Source organism: Megachile rotundata, chromosome 6 (assembly GCF_050947335.1).
Source record: "Megachile rotundata isolate GNS110a chromosome 6, iyMegRotu1, whole genome shotgun sequence".
Classification (NCBI taxonomy): Eukaryota; Metazoa; Arthropoda; class Insecta; order Hymenoptera; family Megachilidae; genus Megachile; species Megachile rotundata.
In genome coordinates this window covers 11,163,744-11,187,009 of record NC_134988.1, presented here as the reverse complement: position 1 = coordinate 11,187,009, position 23,266 = coordinate 11,163,744, and the positions used below count along the sequence as shown (strand labels likewise).

General features: G+C 40.0%; 1 protein-coding gene across 13 annotated transcripts in view; it reads left to right on the top strand.

The window, feature by feature from the left end:
• pdm3 (POU-domain protein pdm3) overlaps positions 1-23,266 on the top strand; it is a 181,396-nt gene that overhangs the window by 148,064 nt on the left and 10,066 nt on the right. For 6 of the 13 annotated variants that reach the window (XM_012285062.2, XM_012285060.2, XM_012285058.2 and 3 more), the window contains 8 exons: positions 9,073-9,250; positions 9,330-9,425; positions 10,177-10,368; positions 13,980-14,150; positions 14,788-15,041; positions 16,381-16,597; positions 19,516-19,693; positions 20,250-20,306. In XM_012285062.2, the coding sequence (XP_012140452.1) occupies positions 9,073-9,250; positions 9,330-9,425; positions 10,177-10,368; positions 13,980-14,150; positions 14,788-15,041; positions 16,381-16,597; positions 19,516-19,693; positions 20,250-20,306 (1,343 nt within the window). The remainder of the gene's footprint in view (positions 1-9,072; positions 9,251-9,329; positions 9,426-10,176; positions 10,369-13,979; positions 14,151-14,787; positions 15,042-16,380; positions 16,598-19,515; positions 19,694-20,249; positions 20,307-23,266) is intronic. The other 7 variants (XM_012285063.2, XM_076532288.1, XM_012285066.2 and 4 more) reach the window with 2 other exon arrangements.

Below are 23,266 nucleotides of genomic sequence, written 5' to 3'. Positions count from 1 at the left end.
GTCTACCGTCGTGCTCAGTTCGTTACGATAAATCGGTCATTATACCGACGCAACAAAATTTCGATGTCGAGTTCGGTTCTTTGATTTTAGCTGGAAAATTTGGTTAATCGTTCCGTGTGTCTGCTTGAAACACTCGATTACAGTAACAGGATCGGACGTTCACGATAAGAACCCGTTACTGGGTAGATAGCCCAGCTTGATTAGGGGAAATTCTCGAGTGAAAATTAGGGATCCTCCGTGCTCTCGGACAGTTTTCGAGACGCTGAGTTACGGTAATAATATTCCCCCTTTTACCATTGCACCGAATTATATTACTACTGTTTCTTTCGGGAGTTTCGAAATAACTTCTTCCGTAGACTGTTAAGGCTGCTTCACATGTTAACGTGTCTTATATTCTCAAACTCTCAAATCCCGGACATCGAATTGCCAAATCTTGAAATAACTAAATTTAAGAACCTGAATACTCGAAGTCTGCCTACATCTCACCCCTATTCCCTCTGCAATGCATCTCACCCTCGAAATTTCTTTCGACTTGGAGTTTTATAATTGTTGAGAAAGGTCTCCAGCATCGACACGGTAATTTCCACGCAGCAAATCGCGCGTCGCAGCAGGCGAAACGAAACGGTCGTAAACATATATGCGGGTCGAGGACGAACCCTTTTCCGCGTATCCCGTGCACCCTTTCGCGCCAGACCAGGCCGACTCGGCTGGAACATTAATATCGCGAAATGAAGCTCATTTGCATATAAATAAGGCGGTGGTGGGGCAGGTTGGTGCGGCAAGGGAGAAGCAGGATGAACCACCCTCTTCCTCTGTACGTCCGTCTCTGTTTCTCCCCGTAGAAACCCCACCCTGGACTAATTACACTTACAGACAAAGCAGCCTGTGCCGAGGGGTCGCCCGACACTCGTTTCTTCCGTCTTTCTCCTTTACGTTGTCTCTGATTTCGCGTCCTCGTTCTTCCCACACGTGCTACCCTGCTCCCGATAACAACGGTTCGCAATGACCACGTGATAATTGCAACCCCCGTGGAGCACGTCCCCGTTAGGATACCCCCGGATCGTCCAGGAAATTCATCGTTTCCTCGCACCGCTACGTTCTGGATGGCCACGGGATAATCCTTAATCCCGATCAATGGAGTACTCGTGACGGGGTTACGCGATGTGTTAAAAGTGTCTTAGTGGGCCTGTTACCTTGTGATACGGACTTTGTTAATGGGCTTGTTCCCTTTTCTCTTTTATCCCCTATCTTGCCGAAGTTTCTAGAGGCTATAGCGTGCCTCCGAAAGACTCTTCGTGTCTTCCACCATTTTGTTCTTCAGTGAGAAACAATTAAACGTTAATCTTCGGAGAGAATCAACGAAGAATCTACAGATGTGCCTCGATTGAAATCGTTCAACTGCCAGGTACAATTTGTTTAATTAAGAAGTATTACAATGTAATTGGTTAATTTTTAACAGAGTTGGAGACCCTGCCACAGCGAATGAGTGTTACTAAGTTGACATTACAGAATGTAACAAATCGTAGCGTGTCCCAAAATGGAGGAGCTCGTTGGCGATCCAACAGATAGCTCTAATCCCCAGCGTCGAACGAGAAAGCCGTCCTGAAAACCTTTTAAAACGCGGCCGAACAAACGAATATAGCAGATAGAGAAAGAGAAAGAGAAAGATCGATCGGAACGAAAGATTGGCGAGGAATAAACGTAGGTGGTATAAGCGCGGCAGGAGCGAGGGGGTGTTACGGGCGCTGGTTTCGCTGTATAGAGAAAGAAACATAAAAACGCGTATTACCGATTCCGGAATACGGCCATTAGTCTGAAGTCAGCGGGGCTATCGTTTATTAAGCGCAAACAGATATTAATGTATTTTTACACGCTGGCCGCCGTTTTCGTTGCGCCGACGCCACCGCCGCCAGCACCGCCGCCACGGACGCCGACGCCACCGACGGCCAGGCACCACTGGCGCGGTTCGCGGGGTCGAAGCCAAATCCAATTACTTTTATTCGGGCGAAATGAGTGCAGCTAAGTCATTAATACTAATCAATGGAGCCGGGACCCAGGGTCCTCTCTCGCTTCGAACCCCTTCTTCCCTCTCTGTCCGTCTCTCTCGCTCTTTGGCCGGGTGTCGGTGGTGTGTTGGTCGGTCGCGCGCGTTCCACACGAATTACCCATAACTCAAACGCCTCGAAATGACTTTATTGCAAAAAACTTGCGCTTTTGCGCGGCCGCGAGCCGCTTCTCTCGTCGTATCCGCATTGTTAAAGGCTCCCGTGCCGATAAGTAATGTTTATTGTTGCATTTCCAACGACCGTGTATCCCAATCCTACCACCCCCCCGATCCCACCCTAACGTCGCTCGCAACGCCGCCCTTTTTCTGCTCGCTCGTTTTTTTTTTTTTTTTTTTCGTTCATCGTCCCATCCCCCTCGCCGTTCGTCCTGCTACACACGTAGCCACCCCTTTCGTCGTTCACCCTCTGATCCGATCTGCTCGCTCACCCCGTCTCGCTTTCTCGTTCGGCATGTCCGTGCCGAACAGAGAACGATGCAGCACGGTTTTTCGCATTAGCGAGATGGCCCGTGAGGGCTGGCTAACGATTTTTTACTGCTCGAACCGACCAACGAACGATCCTTCCCGCGAAATTTAAAGCGTTATTATTTCGTTCGGCCGGGCATTGTCGCTGATGGCCGCTGTTCCGATTGCTCGTGACTACGACGACCTACGACCACCATGCCCCGTGTAAATCGGAACGCTTTCGAAGGTGTGAAAGCTCCAGGATTAGTTTCTTTGTGTTGGGAATAGCGGGTTTTTGTGGAGTCGACGGACGGGGAATTTATGCTATCCGGTTGTAGGGACGCCACGGTTTGCACCCTTCGATTTATCGGGATTGCAATTATTGGACTTTTAGATTGACGGGATTTAAGATTTCCAAAATTTTTTATCTACGTTTCAAGATATAGTCTCATTAGTTTGTAAGATTAGGACAGTTGAAACTTTGGGAGTTTGACAATTTGAACTTGACGTGAAAGTTTGATGTCAACGTTTGGAAATGATGAAGAGCAAGAAGTGTAGAAGTTTGAACTTTAAAAAATTGTGTCTTATAAAATTTGAAAGTTGGTTAATTTAGAAATTATTGAGTTTCTGCAATTTTTAAGAGCTTAAAAAAATATACTTCGAAAATTAAATATATTTGATCTTTCAAAACCGAGATCAGCTAAGAAGACTCCGTTCCTCAGCCAAACTAGATCTTTATTACTTTTTGTATAAATAATGAAAAGCATTTATAATTTTATTCCGTGAAACTCCTTGCAATTAAAAATAATACTACAGCAAAATTAGAGTGGGTCATTGTTTTAATCGAGAATTGGAAACTTTAGAGACATTCAAACGATGTGGTCCCGTTTTCGAAATGCAGCAAACTTTTTCGTCCTGTTTTGTTCGTATATTTAGGATACTTGAAGCGAGCAGTTTATTCTGGGGTAATTAGAACGAGGAGCGAACTTGTTAACGGAATTGGAAGCGGCTGCCAAAATACGGGAATGAATGAACAACAATTAGAAACAGTAATGAAGTCAATGAGAGGCAGTTGTGAATTATGCACGGGAGAAGCTTGTTCCCGTTTTCACGATTTTTCCTAATCATCTATTTGTGTTTCTATTCGAAAAATAATCTCTTTATTTAGCAACCGTATTCCGAATACTGTTTGTTTTCTAATTGGTACAGTGCAAACAATTTCATTTTAACTTTGCAACATTATTTATCTTCGTTGCATTATAACTGCGCGCGATTCGGAATAAAATTTTACTATTGATCCGGAATACAATGATCGTTTAATTACTACAATTTCGTTATAATTATAAAAATTCGTTCCATATATATTAAGAACGTTTTTCTCGCTGATCAAATAACAGGAGATGTCCAATTAATAAACGTCGATTTCGATGCAGCTTTATTAACTTTATTTATTATCAATAAAAGAATCGAAAATATATTTTATAACAAATTATAGTGCATCGATATAACTATAATATGTTATTTCTGTAATAAAATTGTTTTTAAACATCGTAGAACGTACCGTCATTTCGACAAAATGATAATAAAAATATGTTCCCGTTTAAAAAAAAATAGTTCACTAATATTTAATGTTTATAGCAGCGAAAAATAGCCCTCTCGCAAACTAGAAACTGTCGAAGTTAATCACAGTTATGTTCTCCGGAAGTTAAGCGTCGCGCCGGCATCCGCGGAGAACGTATTCGATAGCGAGAGGGGTAGAACGGTGATCGACTGATTAATTTATGCGAAATGTCGAAAGCCCGTAAACATACGTTTCTACGGCTTACTATATATCGGGTCGCACTTTTACAAGCAAAATGGCCGGGCCTGTGCATTCAACTAATCCCCCTCGCCTCATCCATTTAATATGGGGTGGCCATACCGTCCGGTATAGCCGTTTACGAATTTGCGTGGAAAAAAAGATTGAACTACCGCCGCGGCTCCTGTGCCTCCTATTTTCGTTCGTTACCTATCGACCGGGCTTTATCTATTTTTTATGCAATGAAATGCCCCGGCCAATGGCGCCACCCGCCCGTCCCATTGTACGACTTTGACGAAAATTCGAAATTACAGCGCCCCGGAAAAAAAAGGATATTCGCCCTTTTATATACATATACAGAAAAAAATGGCGTCCGTTCGAATCGTTTGATAACTTCCACCTTTCTGCGATTCAACGAAACGTATTTTTCTTTCGTACTTTTCACGCCTTCTCTACTCTTGACAATTCTACAGAAATTTATTTTATGGGACATAAATTAAGGCCGAAACTTAGCTACAATATCGAATGTACAAATCTTAGAATTGTTAGAATTGTTAAATCTTAGAATGAAATCAAATGTACAAATTTCAGATGTATGACCTTGTTAGTTTCAACTTTATACTCTGACACAATTAATTTATTATTTTCTTATACTGGATACAATTTTTACTTATGGACATGAGTGTATGTATCAATGTTTTCGTTTGTTCATTATGAATCACTCGTTCATTAATGCCCTCAGCGAAAACCGCATGAAACTACCCTCTGTCAAACTATAATGTTCACAATCGGTCTGCCACTCATAACAATTACAAAATTCCATTTCTGACTAGCTTCACACATGCGATATCATAACGGACGATTAAAAAGTGTTTCAAGATTAAAAAGTTCAAAAGTGTTTGGGGGGTAAAAGTTTGTGAAGGCCGAAGTGTAAGTGGCAGATTGCGAAAAGCAGTGGAATTTATTCATGGGTGGAAGTCAGCCGGGTTAGAGTCCTTTTTCGCGAATTAGCCGGGTGTCGAAGCTCTAACACGCTTAATCTGTATCCAACTATGGCGATACACGTTCCGGGATATTTCCATGCCATTATGCAAAGAGGCCGCGGCGGGTAACATTACTTGGTAGAACCGCCACCAGCCATCGGTATACACGGTGGCGGTAAAGCGTCGCGGTCCCGTACCTACTCCATCGATTTATTATAATTTAGATTGTCTTCTAAGAAGCCGACTGTACGTGCACGTACGTATACAAGGGACGCGCCTTAATGCGCTGCCGTTCGTTAATTATTCCTCCGGCATCCCGTAAATATGCATGAATTATATATCGCCGCGGCACGAACACACGGGGATACTAGGGGGTCGAATGATTAATACATGCCACTCTTTTCTATACCTTTTTTTCTTTACCTTCTCGCGTTCGTTACCGTTCGCCTTCTTCACAACTTCTTCGATTTTCAATTTCGTATAAATACATCTTCTCTCGAATTTGGAGTCTGTGCATTATGCAGGTGATACAATTTTTACGAGTGTATTTAAGGCAACTCGTCACCGTTGAAATAGCCGTATCTAATGAGGCCAAATAAAATTGATCGAGGTATTAAACATTGATGCCTTTGATCCTGCAGTCTGGCTATTATTAATTCGCCATTATTCACTGGTGAAGAAAGTTAAGCTGATTAAGAAAGTTAAGCTCCATTAATTTGAATCACAGAGATATATGAAACTAATATTCCTTATGTTTCAATATCAGTTTTATCTCTCTGTCAAAATGTTTGGTTTTCTACATACATGAAGTTGTGAGCCACTTGTGTAAGGACCAAATTGCTGCAGTTTGTCGAGTTTTTCTGGAAAAGGTCCGGCAAAATAGAGGCAATGAGAAGCGGTATTTTACAAGAGAATCGCTCACACACGCGCAAGCATTATAAATTCGATTCGAGAAAGCCATGGCTTTGTTATAAGTCCTGGTACGGGGCAAGTGTTTCGAACGACGCTTCGCCAGCAATTTTTCTATTCATCGATGATTCGTCGCGCGGTTTCATTGTTCCTCCTTTTTTTTCCATCGACGTCATATGTACGTGTGTCTGTGTGTATGTCTACCGCCATTATTTCGTAGCGAAGCATTTTAACGTCGGCCAGTTGGACCGTGAATGATTATTAATCAATTTTCAGCGTTAAACGTGCCGCCGCAATAAAAAGCGTGGTACGTTAACGAACCACGCGCGTATAATTGAGCATTTTGGCGAGAATGATTGCGAGCCTGTGCTAAAACCTTTGCGTGCCCGTTCGATTGATTTTGGCCAGCAAGGAAAAAAAATATGGATGAGAAAGAGAGAGAACGAAGGGGAGGACCACTTGAACAGGCTGAATTTTTTTTTTTAATGGCTAGAGAGCCACGTCACGGGCGACGCTTCGAATAAACGACGTGATCGTACAGAGTCGCTTAGAATGCCGGATTAGCGTTGCGAAGAGAGGCTTTGTGCACCTCGAAATTGAATAAAATCGTGCAAAAATGTTAATCAAAGCTTGTTAGCTCGATAACTTTTGGCCTGATGAACTTTTTAGAGCCATTTCGAAAAAGAACGCGCTTCTTGTCGGATAATAGTGTTTTGGGATCGATTATGCTTCACTAGTTATAGCATTTATGGGTTTCGACATTTTTGGGTTTTTAGATTTTTAGATTTCTAAATTTTCAAATTTTTGGATTTTTGGATTCCTGGGGTTCTAGATTTTTAGATTTGGGGATTGATGCAATGGTGGATTGGTGGATTGGTGGATTGGTGGATTGGTGGATTGGTGGATTGGTGGATTGGTGGATTGGTGGATTGGTGGATTGGTGGATTGGTGGATTGGTGGATTGGTGGATTGGTGGATTGGTGGATTGATGAATTAGTGGATTCGTGGATTTCTAGATTTGTGGATTGATGGATTTCTAGATTTGTGGATTGGTAGATTTGTGGATTTGTAGATTTCTAGATTTCGATACTTTCAAATTTCCAAATCACCAAATTTCTTAACCTTCAAGTTTCCAAATCTCCAAATTTTCAAATCAGCCAATTTCTAAATCACCCAGTTCCCAAGTCATCAAATCCCCAAATCCTCAAATTCCAAACCTTGGAAATTTTTGAATCTGCCTACATCCCTCACACACCACTGTTGCATCCCTTACATCTCTCACACACCACACTGCCCACCCGTAAAATTTAACCTAACCTACCCATCATTGGATTTGATGTCCCCAATCAAAAGTTACATTCAAAAATCTTCGAAATGGACATTTGTCAGCAATTAACAAGTAAAATCATACAATTTTTTCGAACGGAGTTTGAGGAAAGCAGCAGGGAGAATATTAATTACCGTGGAGGGGATGGATCCAAGCGATGGTGGAAAAGTCGGGATTCTGTGCTGTCGGCGACAAAAATGGCGATACTTCATTTCGTTTATTACGCCGTGTTTGAAACCCCTCGCATTTCGGTCGTATTGATAACAATTATAAAATATTCGGCGCTACGCACCGAACAAAGTGCTTTCGACTATATACGTCATCACAAATTCGAAGCACGACTTTCAGAGCTTTTTCAGTGACTTTTCACCGGGAACAAGCGATTGTAGCGAGATTCTACTATTTCTATAAACAAGTCTTCGTTGATGTTAATTCACTTAAGTCAATTTTTCAGTCACATATTCCTTGCATAAATAATTCTTTTCTTAGATAAAATAAACTGATAACTGATTTATTTAATGTAAGGAATTTTTTAATAAATTTTTTGTAAGTATTTTTTAATAAATATTTGCATCACAGTACTTGTACTTTTCAGATATTATTTAATATTATAATGTTATTAAATATTATAATAATTATGATATTATTAAATGGTTAAATTCTTTTTCATTGTTAGCACTCTATACCCAACACTTATTTTTTTTAATTAACAAGAGCGAAAGTTGGTTCAATGAAACCTAGTGCGTTCAGGTTGCGAGTGGTTCATTTAACGAAGGTCAGATAACCTCTTTCCTCTACCAAAAGTTCCGACTTTCTGGCTGTTTAAGGACTGTCGAACCCAACCTACCCCAAGGGAATTCGATAAACGTCCCAACTTTCGATGGCACTCGACGAGCCTCAGTTGAACTTTATAAATTATCGATCCTCATTGTGACGATATATTTAATAGCTGCCGAGTGTCTGACCTAGTCTGGGCAATTTTCAAATTTGCAATGTTAATTGAAAATTATATAAGATACCTTCAAAGGTCATTAAAATTAAAAGATCCTCCGTACTTTTTACCGAAGTCGACGATCAACAATTAAATTTAATTTTGTTATTAATTAGTGTTCCGTAGAAGTCCAATAGGTTAAGAGTTACTTGAATCACGGGACAAAATTGAAGCTTTTACAGAAATTAGTTGATGGACAATTTAAACCATTTTATTTAAAAAAAATTATACTCACAAGTAGGAATTAAGTGAAATTTCATCAGGTGTAATATTTAGATACTTGATGTCGAAGTACAAGATAAAAGAATTTCAGCGATTTTAAGGGGTACTAAGTGACCCAAGTTTATGTTTCAAAGAATATGCTGCATGACGCCGAATGTTATCATAAAATCCTATAATATGTGATACCATTGTTGTAATAGAATATGTGATACCAATTGTATATTATTTACATTTGTCGTTTAAATAGTCCTCTAAGCCCACGTTTTACCTAAAGAATGAAACAGAATTAAATTCGACCAACAATTCACGATTGCGATAAAATTTTTGTTGCAGGACAGCGACAGGAGTAGCGCCGGCACTCCGGAAGCGACGGCCACAAACGGAAATTCACTCCACGAGCATCAGATAATGATGGACGACATCAAGATTTCACGAAAAGGAGAATCCAGTCCGTCACCCGAGAATCTGCATCAAGCGAAACGGGCGGCTGAAGCACATCTCAACGGTACAAGTGAGTCCTAATTTAATTGTTCTAATTTCAAAATTAGGAAGCAACAATTCCAATAAAACCGTTCGCTTTCTCCTATCAGTGGCTGCTGGCATGGTGACGCTGCAAAATCTTCACAATCTGGCAAATCTGCACAAGCTCATCAACACACCCTTGAATCTCACAGTTAGCTCTTCTGGTAAGTGGTCAAACGTGTAATTCGAAATGTGACTCCTAATTTGAAGATGGTCATTTATTTTATTCGGACAAATTTTCACTTTCTTCGCGTTTGGATATTGTGGAGGATTAGAAATATAGAGATTTGGAAATACAGTGGTCTGAGATTGTAGGGATGTACAGTTCTAGGATTATATGTATCGGGGGTGTATTTTGGGGCGTTAGAATCTGAAAATATAGGGATCTAGAAGTATAAGTCTATTTACATGAATCTACGAATATTAGGTTTCGGGATAATAGAGATCTAGGAATGTAGGTATTTGGGGTTTTAGAGATCTAAGAATCTAAGTATCGAGCTGTAGGAATTTGGACACATAGGGTTCTAGATACATGAAAATATTCGGGGGTGTAGAGATCCAGGAGTATAGATATCTGCATATATAGGTATTCGAGATTATACGAATCTAAACATATAGCTATCTTAGAGTATAGAGATCCTGACATATATCAATCTATATGTATCCATATTTGAAGATGTAGAGATCTAATTGTAATTCCAGGCTAACAGTACCTGAGGGTTTAGTTATCTAAGGATATAGAAATTTAAACGCATAGAAATCTAGGATTGTATCTGAATATACAGCATCCATATTATATATATAATATGTATATCTAAAGATATAGAGGTCTAGCATAAAGACCTCCCAAAGTCCAAACACATTAAAAGTCCACATACCCTCCAAAAATCATCACAATGACATTTTGATGTTTAGGAGGTACCGTACCAACAGCTTCGAGTACGACAGTTTCACCTCATCTTTTGCCACCAAGTCCGGCGCCAATGGGGACATTACCTCAGCTATTATCTCAGCCACAATCGGCCGCGATGCCTCAATTCATTCTAACGTCCGGTCAATTGGTTCAAGGCATTCAAGGGGCTCAGCTTCTTATCCCCACGTCGCAAGGTAAGCCTTCTGTTTCTTACGCGTCCGTGTTCTCTTCAGCTTTCAAAACGATCCATTGATTGACACCCATTCAGCCTTCGTTCGTGTTCGAAACGAGGCCTGAGTCGACGTTGAACGTGTCACGTGAATTGATTATTATTCTTTGAACATTGCTGCGCTATGCTCGGTTCAATGATTTATTCGAATCGTAAACGTAGATTCATTATAGTTTCTAGTGATTACTGTTTCTGATTATTGTTTTAACGTTCACATGCATCTCAGATTTTATTGATTAACTTGTTCAAATCATTAGAGTTGTATTTCATTATCCTGTATAGATGTACATCAACTGTGTTTAGTTCAGTTGAAGAGAGAAGTTTGAGAGTTTAATAGCAAAATAGCAAAAAACGTTCAGAGTTTTATTACCACTTAGAATCAATTGGATACTACTTAAAAATATAAATAGAATCCCAGAGGCAGTTACAATGATCGAGAGACTTTCCACCCCCATTGTCGAAACATTAGACGAATCTTAATCAAGAAATTTAATTAAACGACACGTAGCCAGGTAGGAATCGAGCAAGAAATGTAGCAATAACCCTCATTCATTAAGTGGCGTCGAATTTCTGGGCGTAAATCATTCGTAGTCTCATCGTGAAATCTGCACGATGTGCCGGCGCATAATGTTGTGCAATCAAGATGTGCCGATATACATAATATAATATCAACTATCTCTGACCAGGCTCGGACTAAGGCTTGCCCGTCGTCCATACTTAGTGGTCCTAGACTAGCCAGGCAAGCAGAGGGCAAACTCTGCAACTAATTTCAATGTATAATTAACGTTTCACTACCCCCTTTCTAGACCCACGAATAACCCCTTTACTCCCCCCTCACGGTTCCTCGGTACTGTTCCCTCCTACCTTCTAACCCTGGTACACTCTGGCTGGACATCACAGCTCCGCGGATTCGGCCGCTATTATATCGATTGCGGTTCGCGCTAACTTCGTTTCTACCAAGTTGGGTTCCTATTCTGGCAATTGAGAGGAACGGATAGAAGGAGCAACGGAGACAGAGAGATGACTCCGAGAGCGGGACGGGTTAGCGAGGAAGGAACACCAGGGGGTAAGGAGAACTTTGCCAGTCCGCCTAAGTGGATTGAAGTTCGTGGATATGGACCAGTCGTGGTACGATGACGAGTTACGTGGTGGCAAATAATGTTTGCACTGCTTTTCGACTCAATCGATGCCAAACGCTCGATTGATCTCTGATTGACGTTCAAAGAACTTCTCTTCCATTCTCCATATGTATATTCGAACATATTTTCATGGTTACAAACTCGGGATTTAGGAATTTAGGAATGTAACATATATGGACATGTGAGTGCAAAGCTGAATAGAGAGCTAGTCGAGATTCTGATTATGTAATGATCTCGCTGTATGGATTTCTGGCTATATTCTAGCCTATCACTTCCTATGTGTGCAAGAATCATCTTCATAATTGTAGATCTCTCCCTACAACTCAATGTATATAATGACTTTATAAGTATTCAACAGTATAGAGATTTGAAAAGGTAAAGATGAGGATCTGGGTAAGCAGAGGTCTGTATAGAAATTTGCTTTTATAGAGGTCTACATAGAGATCTGTTTCTATAGGGTAGAGTCTAAATGCAGATATGAATATACAGTATTTGGATATGTAGTTCTGTAAACATCCAACGATGTGATGTAGCAATATAATTTATGAACATCTCAATATACTTGTGTCTAATATAAAATCAATATATGTTTATGTCTAACATAAAATCAATCAACATGTATTATTTCATGTGTTTGATTAAATATTTCTCAAGATGAGGTTATTTTTGAAGGGATATTCTTTTTGTCAGTATATATAGCTAAGAAGGAAATAGCTGGTTAAATATATATGTGCTTACGGTTCGTAGTGAACTTTTGCACCAGTTCGTGGCAGGTCAAGAGATGAAAATTTTTGTAACCCTACGAAAGAGTGCCACGTCGAATCTAACGCGTACAATTTAGCAATGGGAGCAGGATTGAAAGCAATAGTGACTGAATATTTGATACGGTAGAGTAGGTCATGAGAATCATTGGCAGCATAAATAACGAGACGTGGAATATTTTAGAATCGCGTTTAAGAATATGCTGTTGGATTCGAGGATCAGGGTTATTCTTACAGCGAAATTGGGAAGGCTAGAAAAAGACTTGGGTCAGAAGGGAATCTTGTACCATAAATTACGAGTCGATCGATAGCTTTTATTTTAATGAATAATCGCATTACGTGTCGTGAAAACTGTTTTGTGAGAATGACAGTTTCAACGTTAATTAACACTCATCGAAGCTATTTCTGTCTCAAATGAAATTTTATAGAACTCTGATTTGTTTAAGGATGTTCCTTGAAAAATTTCATTACTTTGCATAAGTGATGCAATTTATCGACGTAAAAGTTTCATCAATATTCTTAATACAGACTCGTTTCGTTAGAACAAACAATGGACACCAATTGGGTTGGAATAATCAATTTCCAATCGTTTGTATGTTAAAAAAATTTCACAAAGGAATTTTCTATTTGTTTTGGCACGAAAAACCTATAGGTTTTGAGTTGTACAACTTTTTTTATCATGGTATAAAAGAAACACGCGTCCTGTAAATTTATCGATTTATTTCAGTCAGCCATTTTGTATTAATAATATCAATCAAAAGTTTATGTACATCTTCGTTTTAAATTGACATACGTACTTTGTTACAATTTTATGTCATGAAATTTTAGACTTCATACGCGTTTAAATCCACTGCTGCTATAATTGCTTTTATATTCGAAACATCGAAGAAAGCTTCCATTTGAAGCTTCAAATTAACATAACGTATTTACATAACGAAATCATCCTCCTGAAATTTCCTAAATCCCATCTCCAGTGCAGAATTTTTTTTTGAGACCGTTAAATAGATCGATTTTGATCTGATTTCGGTATTAACGTATAAATCTTCGCGTCGCAGGAGTTAAAAGGTAGCAAAAACGAGATTCCGCGGGAAAAGGGCATCGTTCATTAGTCGGTCGCGACAGATAAAAAAGGAATCGGTTCCAGGATACGGAATATTATCGTCGAATATCGTTTAAACCGAACGTTAATCGGATTGTCAGTTGACCTCACCTCAGAACGGGAAACTTTTATGGCTGTTCGGAATACGGGATTTGCTTAGCTTAGCTATAGGAACCAACACGGGTACGTACTCATGATCAGTAATCATATTAAGCGCGTGTACAGGGTAATCAGATTAGTGGAGCTGGGAGTAATCCCGAAACTATTCTAAGTATGATTAGGCGTCCTTCTCGCAGCCTAGTCCAGTGCCAGTACCTGTACCCACTATTAAGATGACGATAATAGTTTGCCAACTACGCTGGCCTACGAGGTTACCTGCCCTATGGGTTGCCTAATAATCCCTCTATGAGACTCTGATAACTTTACTACCCTTCCTGGATCAACCACGTTCATAATGGAAATGAAGTATCTATTGATTCGAGACACGTTCGTACGAGACCTGACTGAGATGGTATTATCAACTAGCCCCGAATCTTGTTGCGTCCAGGAATAACCTTCTTTATTTGTTCTGCGCCAGGAATCGCCTCGCAAACTATCCTCACGATTCCCGTCAGCCATATCACGAATCAGATGGTCAACTTGGGGCTCAACAATGGCCAGGTTGTCTCCACCACCTTGGCGAACCTTCAGTCTATCGCTCAGCCACAGAACATGATGAACACACCGACCAGCAATGGCGATTTTACAGGTAAATTTCGTTCTAATCGATCACATTATTAGGTCGAACTTTCGTATACGTTCATTCACCAATGTCGGAGTTAGACATTTAGGTCATACAGTTACTTTATGAATTTAGAGAATATGCAAGGGTTTGAATATTTAGCGATTTCAAGATTTGAGGACGTAAAAGATATAGAAAATATTGTACTTGAGTTTAAAAACTTGCAAGTTGGAACTTTAGAAATTTTACATTTTATCTCTTGTTCTATAATAATGTGACGCACTCGTGACGCACACTACACTTCGAATAAACTGGACTAGTATGACACTGAATTTTGGAATCAATTCAGATTATGATCTATGTAATCAAGGATCACTGAATGCATAATGCAGTTAACATTTTCCTTCAGTTAACTTAGCGTTGTAAGAATAATTAGCTAACTGTGAATGACACAACTGACCAGAGTAGATTAAGGGGTTAGGAAACATGGTCCATTTTGAATCTGAGGATTTATTTTAATATTCACAGAACTTTGTAAACACATTCTAGTAATCTTAAACAGTGTAGAAAAATTTGAAGACTTAGGAACTGAAGAATTAACATAGAAATCGAGAAGATAAGTGAATTATTGAAATAAATGATATGTCTATCGAAATCGTTTCAGTTCCAACAAGTCCCAATTTAGCATCGGGTCTAGGACTGAATCCGGCAGCTTTGCGGCACCTTTTGAGCAACAGTTCGACCAGCCAGCAACTTTTGAACGCGATGCAACCTCAGCAACTGCTTCAAGCCGCGCAGGCTGCTCAGGCGCAGACCGCACAGGCGGATCAGGCTGCTCATGCTTCTCTGCGACCACTTCTGACGACGTCGCCGCAGCAACACGGCCATCGACACAGCTCTCACATGAATCACTACACGGTACGTAGACTGGTGATTACTCTGGAACGGAATAATTTGCGCCTTTTCTCGTTGCGATCGTGCTTACACGAGAGCACTTTGAAAAACACGAGGACCTGATTTCATGAAATAGTACCTCGTGTCTCGTGATAATTCGAGTAGTCGATATCGGCGGCTAAATCTCATTAACGACGTACTTGGATAATTTAATCAGTTTTATCCATTTGACTGCTCCTTCTGTTGTATGTTGTACATTCATGAATCGATGTTAGAAGTTACCATCTAAGTTTGCTAATTAAGGAACTGTCATTTCTACGATTAAACTCGTTTAACGATATTGCTTGGGATTGGAATAATTGTTATCGATTTTTAAATTGGACAAGTTGGAATACTTGTTCTGTAAGGGTTTCAAGAAGGAAATTGTAGAACTTCATTTTGGAAGAAGGTATAAGGACAGTTTTTATGATGGACTACTTATTAGCTTCCATATGGAGATTAATATTTATGTAACTACCATATGGAGACTAATAAGGTGTCTTCATATTTTCATGGTGACAAAAAGCATAGATAAAATTGTATGAATGTGGAATAAAATGTAAGATGATCCACTTGTGGATCAGAGGTACCTTAACATCCTCCTTATGTAACTACCATATGGAGACTAATAAGGTGTCTTCACATTTTCATGGAGATAAAAGCATAGATAAAATTGTACGAATATGGAATAAAGTTTAAGATGATCCACTTGTGGATCAGAGGTACCTTAACATCCTCCTTATGTAACTACCATATGGAGACTAATAAGGTGTCTTCACATTTTCATGGAGACAAAAAGCATAGATAAAATTGTATGAACGTGGAATAAAGTTTAAGATGATCCACTTGTGGATCAGAGGTACCTTAACATCCTCCTGTCATGCTTGACTCGTTTCAATCATCGTCCGTTTGGAAAGTGCTTTCTCCCGAGGAATTTTGATTTACCTCGGTTTCGTCAATAACTAACACTGCACCGTTTCCGATATCCTCTCGATGTCCGCGTCCCGGCATCACCCCCGTCGTCCCGTAACAATATAAACGACCCTGGCGGACGATATACGAGTTAACCACGGTCCCGTTGAAGGTGGAAGGGCTTAATCAGCGCAAGATCAACGGAACAAGCAGAATAATTCCCCGATAGCAAGCAATCTCGTTAAGAAAGTATTCCGCGGTGGCGGCGTTTCTTCCACTAATTAGACTCTAAAGTGTCCCGATCGGAAGAGAGCCACCGGTCTCATTATTAAGTGTATAATTGGCGTGGAAGAGAGTAGCATTGTCGTTGCTGGTTGAGCTACTAATCCGTTACTAACACCCGTGTCCGTAGCAGCCGACGGATAAGCATCACAGAGAGAGGCCAGAGCAATCGTCGCCTTTGAACGAGTCCGTGGTATCCGCTGCGTCGGCATTAAACAGACTGGCGTCCAGCAACGGCGAAATCACTATCACGACCACGCATGGATATAATTGCGTCGGTGTGAAAGCGTCGCCCAACAGCATGCACAGTTCCAAAGAAGAGGAAGACGATCTGATCGATTCACCCAGTAAGACTTTTTATCATTCCTCATTTTTAAGTCATCGATGTTCACGTATTTAGCCTCAGGTATTTCACTGTTTACGTCATTTATTTCACGGACTTGTCATAAGTACGTAGACTTGTCATAAGTACGTGAACATCTGCTGTTTAATGAGTTTGGGAATAAGTGGAACGCAGTGACGTTTGATGACCATTTGTGGTCAGCCGATGAAAGCAAAGTATGTGGACAAGTATTATATCAGACACATGAGATTAATGATCCTTAGGGACGTGTATATGAATGCAATTGTGGCGATAATTGAACGGTACTTTTTTTGGAGGCCTTGCAGATCGAGGCACTTAGTGGCTTTAGAAGAGGTTAGGAAGATTTAGCTTCATAGTAAAATTCATTGGTTTTAGGTATGATGGGAATATAGAGATCTAATGATCTAGAAATATATGTACATTTTGATATCTGCATTTGTCTTAAATTTTAAGATCGATCAATCTCTAAAATTAAGAGTTGTATGAAACCGATTTAGCTAGAATCTCGTATCTAATAATTACATGTATCGACGAGCAAGCCCTAATCTTATTAACCTCTAAGAATCTCTTGGACCATATTATAATAAATTCAAGCATAGTTGCCGGTTCGTTGCTTCGAATTACGTTTCCTTCCTTCGTCGATTCAACATTTAACGCGCGGTCAAACCTGATAAATAATAATGTCCGAGGCACCGGTGGCGGACCGTGTGGAGCTCTTAATAATCTTAATAGGATATCGTACAATGCTCGGCTCATTACGATGTATTAGATCGTGTTCCCCGTTGCCTTCTGGGAAGCCATAAAGATTCCAACGATGCGCGTAACCACCAGCCATGGCAGACAATAATTTTAATAATTCACAATCATTGCTTCGACTGGCACTTCGTCAATCCTCGCTCGATAGAATAATCGTCGCGTCCGCTCGCATCGAGCCTAACGATTCTCAATTGCCGGTGTCAGTTGCCACGTTGCTTGATAAATCTGCGTATTTGTTAACCTATCCTTGAACGACGATTCGTAAATTTCGAGAGACGTGCTTTCCGCTTTTTCTTCTTAACAATAGGGTGTAAATTTCAAGCAACGACTGGTTGTCTTGCGAAGCTTTATTATTATCCTGAAATTGCTGCTTCGTCCAGGGGAAAAATTACGAGTTCGTTAACGCTGGTATGCGAATCAAGATCAATTGTCCTTGCCGAAGAAACTGTTTATCTTCCCTTAAGGATAGTCATGGGAATTAGAAGCAGTGAATTCGTTGTCCTACGATGAGGAGAACGATCGATCTTGATACTGATTGACGGTGACGTAACTGGGGGAGTTGGGGATCTAGGGAGGGGGAGATCTCAGGTATTTTATGGCGGGGATTTTCTAAGGTTTATTTCAAATTTTTTACTGAGGACATGTTGGTAGTTTGAAATTCGCAGGTTCATCAACTTTGTAATTTTTAAATTTGTGAATTCCCTTGTTTACAAGTTCCAAGATTCCCAGACTCTCAAGCACCCAAATTCTCAAATTTACAAATTCTAAAAATTCGTATCTCTGGTCTCCCAACTCCTACAACCTCAGATTCCCACATTCTCAAATTCTCATAATCCTAGATCCCTAAATTTCCAAGTCCTTGCATCCCTAAATCCTTACAACCCCAAATTCCTAAATTCTAAATTTCCACATCCCCAAATTCTAAAATTCTGAAGTCCACAAACCTCAAATCCTGAATTCTCAAATTACCAAATCCCCAAATTCTCAGACCCAAATCCTCAAATCCCCGTATCTCAAATTATCTTAAATCCTCCAATCCCAAAAAATCCTGTCACCCACCTTAAAAATCGTAGTCACTCCACCGCAAGAAACACGAAGTTGAAAATTGCAAACTTGATTTACTCTAATACTCAAACTAGTCCATTAACCGCTCGAGTACGTGGCACTCGGTAAGTTGAACGCACCACGTAGGTGTAATTTATACTTTATACTTAGTTTTCGTTTTCGCTCATGTTAACAGCGTCGCAAGGTATTCATTAAATTGCAAGTAATTTTGTACCGTACGAACCATAACCGGAGCATAATTAGAAATTTTTAAGCGTACATTTTTCTTCGCGATGATGTCGGCCGTATCGGGCGCGTTCATCGAAATGAGCTACTTTGTTAACGCGCACCCGGGAAAGTCAGGTTACACGGTGTTTTTGTTCGAGAAGGATGGTTCGTTCGATTGATAATTAATGACCGTAGAAACAACGTGCCACTGAAGAAGGATTTGCCGTTTATTGCGCGATGCAGAAACCAGGAGAACTGGTCGAGATTGCGGAGTATGTGGGCACCTCTATTGCGTGCGTGTACATTCGGGGTGATAGATTTATGAGAGAAATCGGTATTGCTGAAGCTGCTTTAACGAAGCCGCCTAATGTCATTAGACAGATTCTCGCTGGAGCCGTGAAACGTTTCAACGAATTCAGTCTCGAAACAGTTACCGTTTCTCATTCAAATGTCTGTTTTCTTCGGATAACCTGTATATGTCACAAAATCAATAATTTCCTTGAAAGTTTCTATATATAAACTGGAAAAATATTAACGGTATTACTTGCAGCAGGTTTAGATATCACAACATTTAGATACCACTGAAAATTAAATATCTAGATAAATATAGAATATTCAACTTGTATTTCTTCATTGAAACTTTTATGGTCAGCAATGTCTACTAATAGTCATTTTCGGTCACTCGATTCACCTTCCCAAAATTCGTAGTTTGAAAATATAAAATTGGCTTCTAAACTTACCGTCCACCTCCTAAGATAGAATTAATAATAAAATCAGTAAAGCGAATTAAATTGTGTCCAGAAATGATAGTGTGTTCTCTAAGGCACCGAATGAAATTGCGAATGAAAACACGTTTCTAAATGTTAATTGCAGACCACCCAACCATCAACGACTCCGCGAACAACGTGAACGGTTTCGAACTGGAGGACATCAAAGAGTTCGCGAAGGAGTTCAAACAACGTAGATTATCCCTAGGTTTGACGCAAACCCAGGTGGGGCAATCGCTGAGCGCAACGGAGGGTCCAGCTTACAGCCAAAGTGCTATATGCAGGTGAGTGTCAGCGCTTTATCGTGTTTCTTTTCTCTGTTTCTCTGGTTAACTTCAAAACGGACGTCGCTGATGAGAACTGAAGCGATACAGGCTACCATTAACGACAATGTACCAAGTCACTGGAAACTGCCGGGAAAGTGATTGACAAAAGTCTATGCATTTCTGGACGATCGATAATGCAACAAAGAAGTAACACGTTTCTCGGGCCAAGGAAACTCCGCATACTTCTTTGCCATGATTTATGTCTGGGTTGAATCGCACCCGAATATCCCTGAATTCGCGAGCAGACGTTAGCAGTCTTCGAGTTGACAGAACGTCCTTGAATTTTCACGAATGTGAGAAATGTATAACGTGTATATCTGCCACTTTGGTTCCTTGAATGACACGCGAACACGAATCGTTGTCCGTAGGAATGATTGTTCGAACTGTTGTGAGAAATGCGAGCGAGAATGGAAGGAACCAACGTGGTAATGCCGTTGGCAAGTAGGAACACTGTTTCTAGATCCAAGAGTTCTTATCGTAACGATTAATTTAAGCATTGGTGATTGTTCCCCAGTGCCCTGGCTTACCGGCTGCTCGCTGCCTTGCAGAGTGCCCCTCAGCAGCACCCTATGTACGTTCAACCCTCATTCTACTTAATTTACCTAAAGATCTAAAACTTCTTTCAATCCTCTGGGAGGATAGCAGTTATACCCAAGCATGCGAGAGTCCGTGCATTCCGTTGATCCAAATATGTACTGAGCGATAGAATCTCGATTGACCATGTTTCCGAGCGTCGGCAATCGAAGTGTGATTAATTAACAAGAACCTGTAACGAGTTCTTGTATCTTCCTTTCTCTATCTTCGATCGCATCTTCTTTGTTGTCCAAACTTTCTCTGTCGATCATCACGATCAAGTTGTTCGCTTCAAGTTGATCGCTGTAGCCATTACAGCGTTGCGATTATGGGACGACATATTTGGGTATAGCTGCGAAGCATTCTTAACTAATTTCTAACTCCGTTTCTGGCAAAAAAAGAGATGCGAAAGGAGCACTTGTAAAAGTTCAAGAATTTTCTTTGAGCCAGGGCATTGGCAAACTTGGGCATGATGTCGCCAACGCGCGAATCGAGGAGATAATGTTCGAAGAATAATAAAGTCGCGTGTTTGACGTCCGTCGAGAGCGTTGCTTTTGATGATCGATCTTGTTTGTCTTTCGTCGATAGCTTTCGCGAACCAACGCGTCTCGCGTCCATTAATCAATTATTGATACGCGTTGGCAACATCATACACGGCATCACCAAAACCTCTAAGCATGCACGCATTGTCAATGTCCTGTTTTTTGAGTCAATGCATGCCTCTTAGTGCTCCTTTAATCGAACGAAGACGAAAAGACGAGTTTCGAATGGACCTCTTCTTCTGCTATTTTCACCGAAGAGCTACAGTAATGTTTCCCACATTGTCCTTACTGGCGGTATCCTTACATTGCCTCTACCAATACGTCTACGCTTACGTTTTCATTATTGCTACGCCTATGTTTTCTACATCGACGCTGGATGTAATAAGGATCTTTTAGCGCGATTTGACAATTCAGAATACAATAACTTTTATGATTTTAAACACTTTGTGAGGATTTTCCGATTAAAATGACACCAAACATGACATCGTTTGACGTTCAGTTATTTAGTATTTATTGAATAAATCATTTTATATAAATAATTAAACGCAGTTTTTCATATTATTCGTAAAACATATACATATAACTTCCCACATTGTCCGTAAAACATCGAATCATATAGTAAACTGTAGTTTCCCACACAAGTAGCCTTGTACCCTCACTTTGTCCGTAAAGTGCTGTCTTGTATCCTCACATTGTCCGTAAAAGTCTACCCTCGCATTGTCAGTAAAACTCTAGTATCCTGATGTTTGTAGAACGTAGTTTCTTACCCTTACGTCCGTAGAATGTAGTCGTACTCCCACATTGTCCCTGAAATGTAGGCCGTATTCCCACATTGTCCGTAAGCCGTTCACATCGTCCGTATTTATGCACTAAACACACAATGTGTGTTTTTCATACATCATAAGTTTTTCATACAATGTTGCAAGATGCTATGTAAGTAATTTAAAATAGTTAATGACATAAAATGAGTTAGAGACTCAGTAAGTAAATATTGTTCAAATTATGTCATGTTTGGTTTCATTTTCATCGGAATAATCTTGCTAATAAGCTGGATTTTCGTTTGGAAAATAGTTTGTGTTTAATACAAAATTCGATACAAGTATTAAAATCCCTCTACGTTCTTGTTCTTTATTCTGTCCCTTTTTTTGTTTGGCAAAGCGAGGCTCAAGTTTCGATTCTGCTACTCCTGAATTGTCCCATTTTTCGAGTTAAGGGACAGTGTGGGAGACATTACTGTACTTCTTTCAATTAACGAGCAAAGATATGCAGATGTTATGTTAATTTTGAAAAAATAAGGGTTGGAAGCTGTGGTACTCCAGTAAGTGATAGGATTTGTTTGCAAATTTTATTGGCCAGAAATATAGAGTCGAAGTAAAACTTGACGAGAAATAATTTTAAATATCTAATTTTTTCAAGGTCTCAAAGTCTCAAAATCTCAAAATCTCAAAATCTTTAAGTCATAAAATCCCAAAATCTCAAGGTTTCAATGTCTCAAGGTCTCAATCATTCGTGTCTCAATGTTTCAATATCTCAGAGTCTCGATGTATCTGTTGGATGTTTATGTATAATAAATTCACAGCAGAGTAAAATCCAGTATTGATATAAAAGCAAACAAGAAAAGTGATACAAATTGCAAGTTGTGAGTGAAGCTTTCAACTCGACAACTGCTCGGTCATCTCTGATTTACCCCCGGAAAGAGTGCCGCGTTTCTGTCAGCCCCGTCGCGCTTTCCGTCGGCCCGACACAAGGATACGCGAGACATTTTCAAGGATCGGCTGCCATACTAGAGCACCTTAAACCATAAAAAGCTTACCTAGGACTATTCTAAGGCTTAACGTTAACAACTAAAAGTTCAGCGACCTATTCGTCAGCACATCCGTGCTTTATGACAGGCTACAGTACAGTTAAGTTAGAGTTAGAGAACAGTTGAAAATATAAATTAAAGTTTTATGTCGAAAAGCAGTGATATTTTAAAATTTCAATCTCTCAATATTTTAGAGTCTCACAGGTGTCATTTGAATGTTTTATTTTAGAGTTTCAAAGTCTCAGTGTTTCATTCTTTCAGAGTCTCAAAGTTTCAGTGTCTCAAGGTTTCATTGCCTCAATGTCTCAAAGTCTCAAAGTTCCAAGCAAATTTTTATAAACCACATTGCTTTCAACTTTAGGAACGTGAGGCGTGAACGAGAATATTTTCAATAAACAATAACAAATAATAAAAAGAAATAATTATTGTCTTAACGTGAAAGTCTGAATGCGTTGTGACTCGTACGAGTGCTCACTATGATTTTTCCAAGCTTTCTCTGCTCGTTAGATGTGTAAAAGACTCTTGCAAAGGCCCATAATCGACCAGGCCTGGCCCCTCGAGGACCTCGAATCTTTCGGAGAAAATTATGACCCCTTGATTAATGCAATAAGT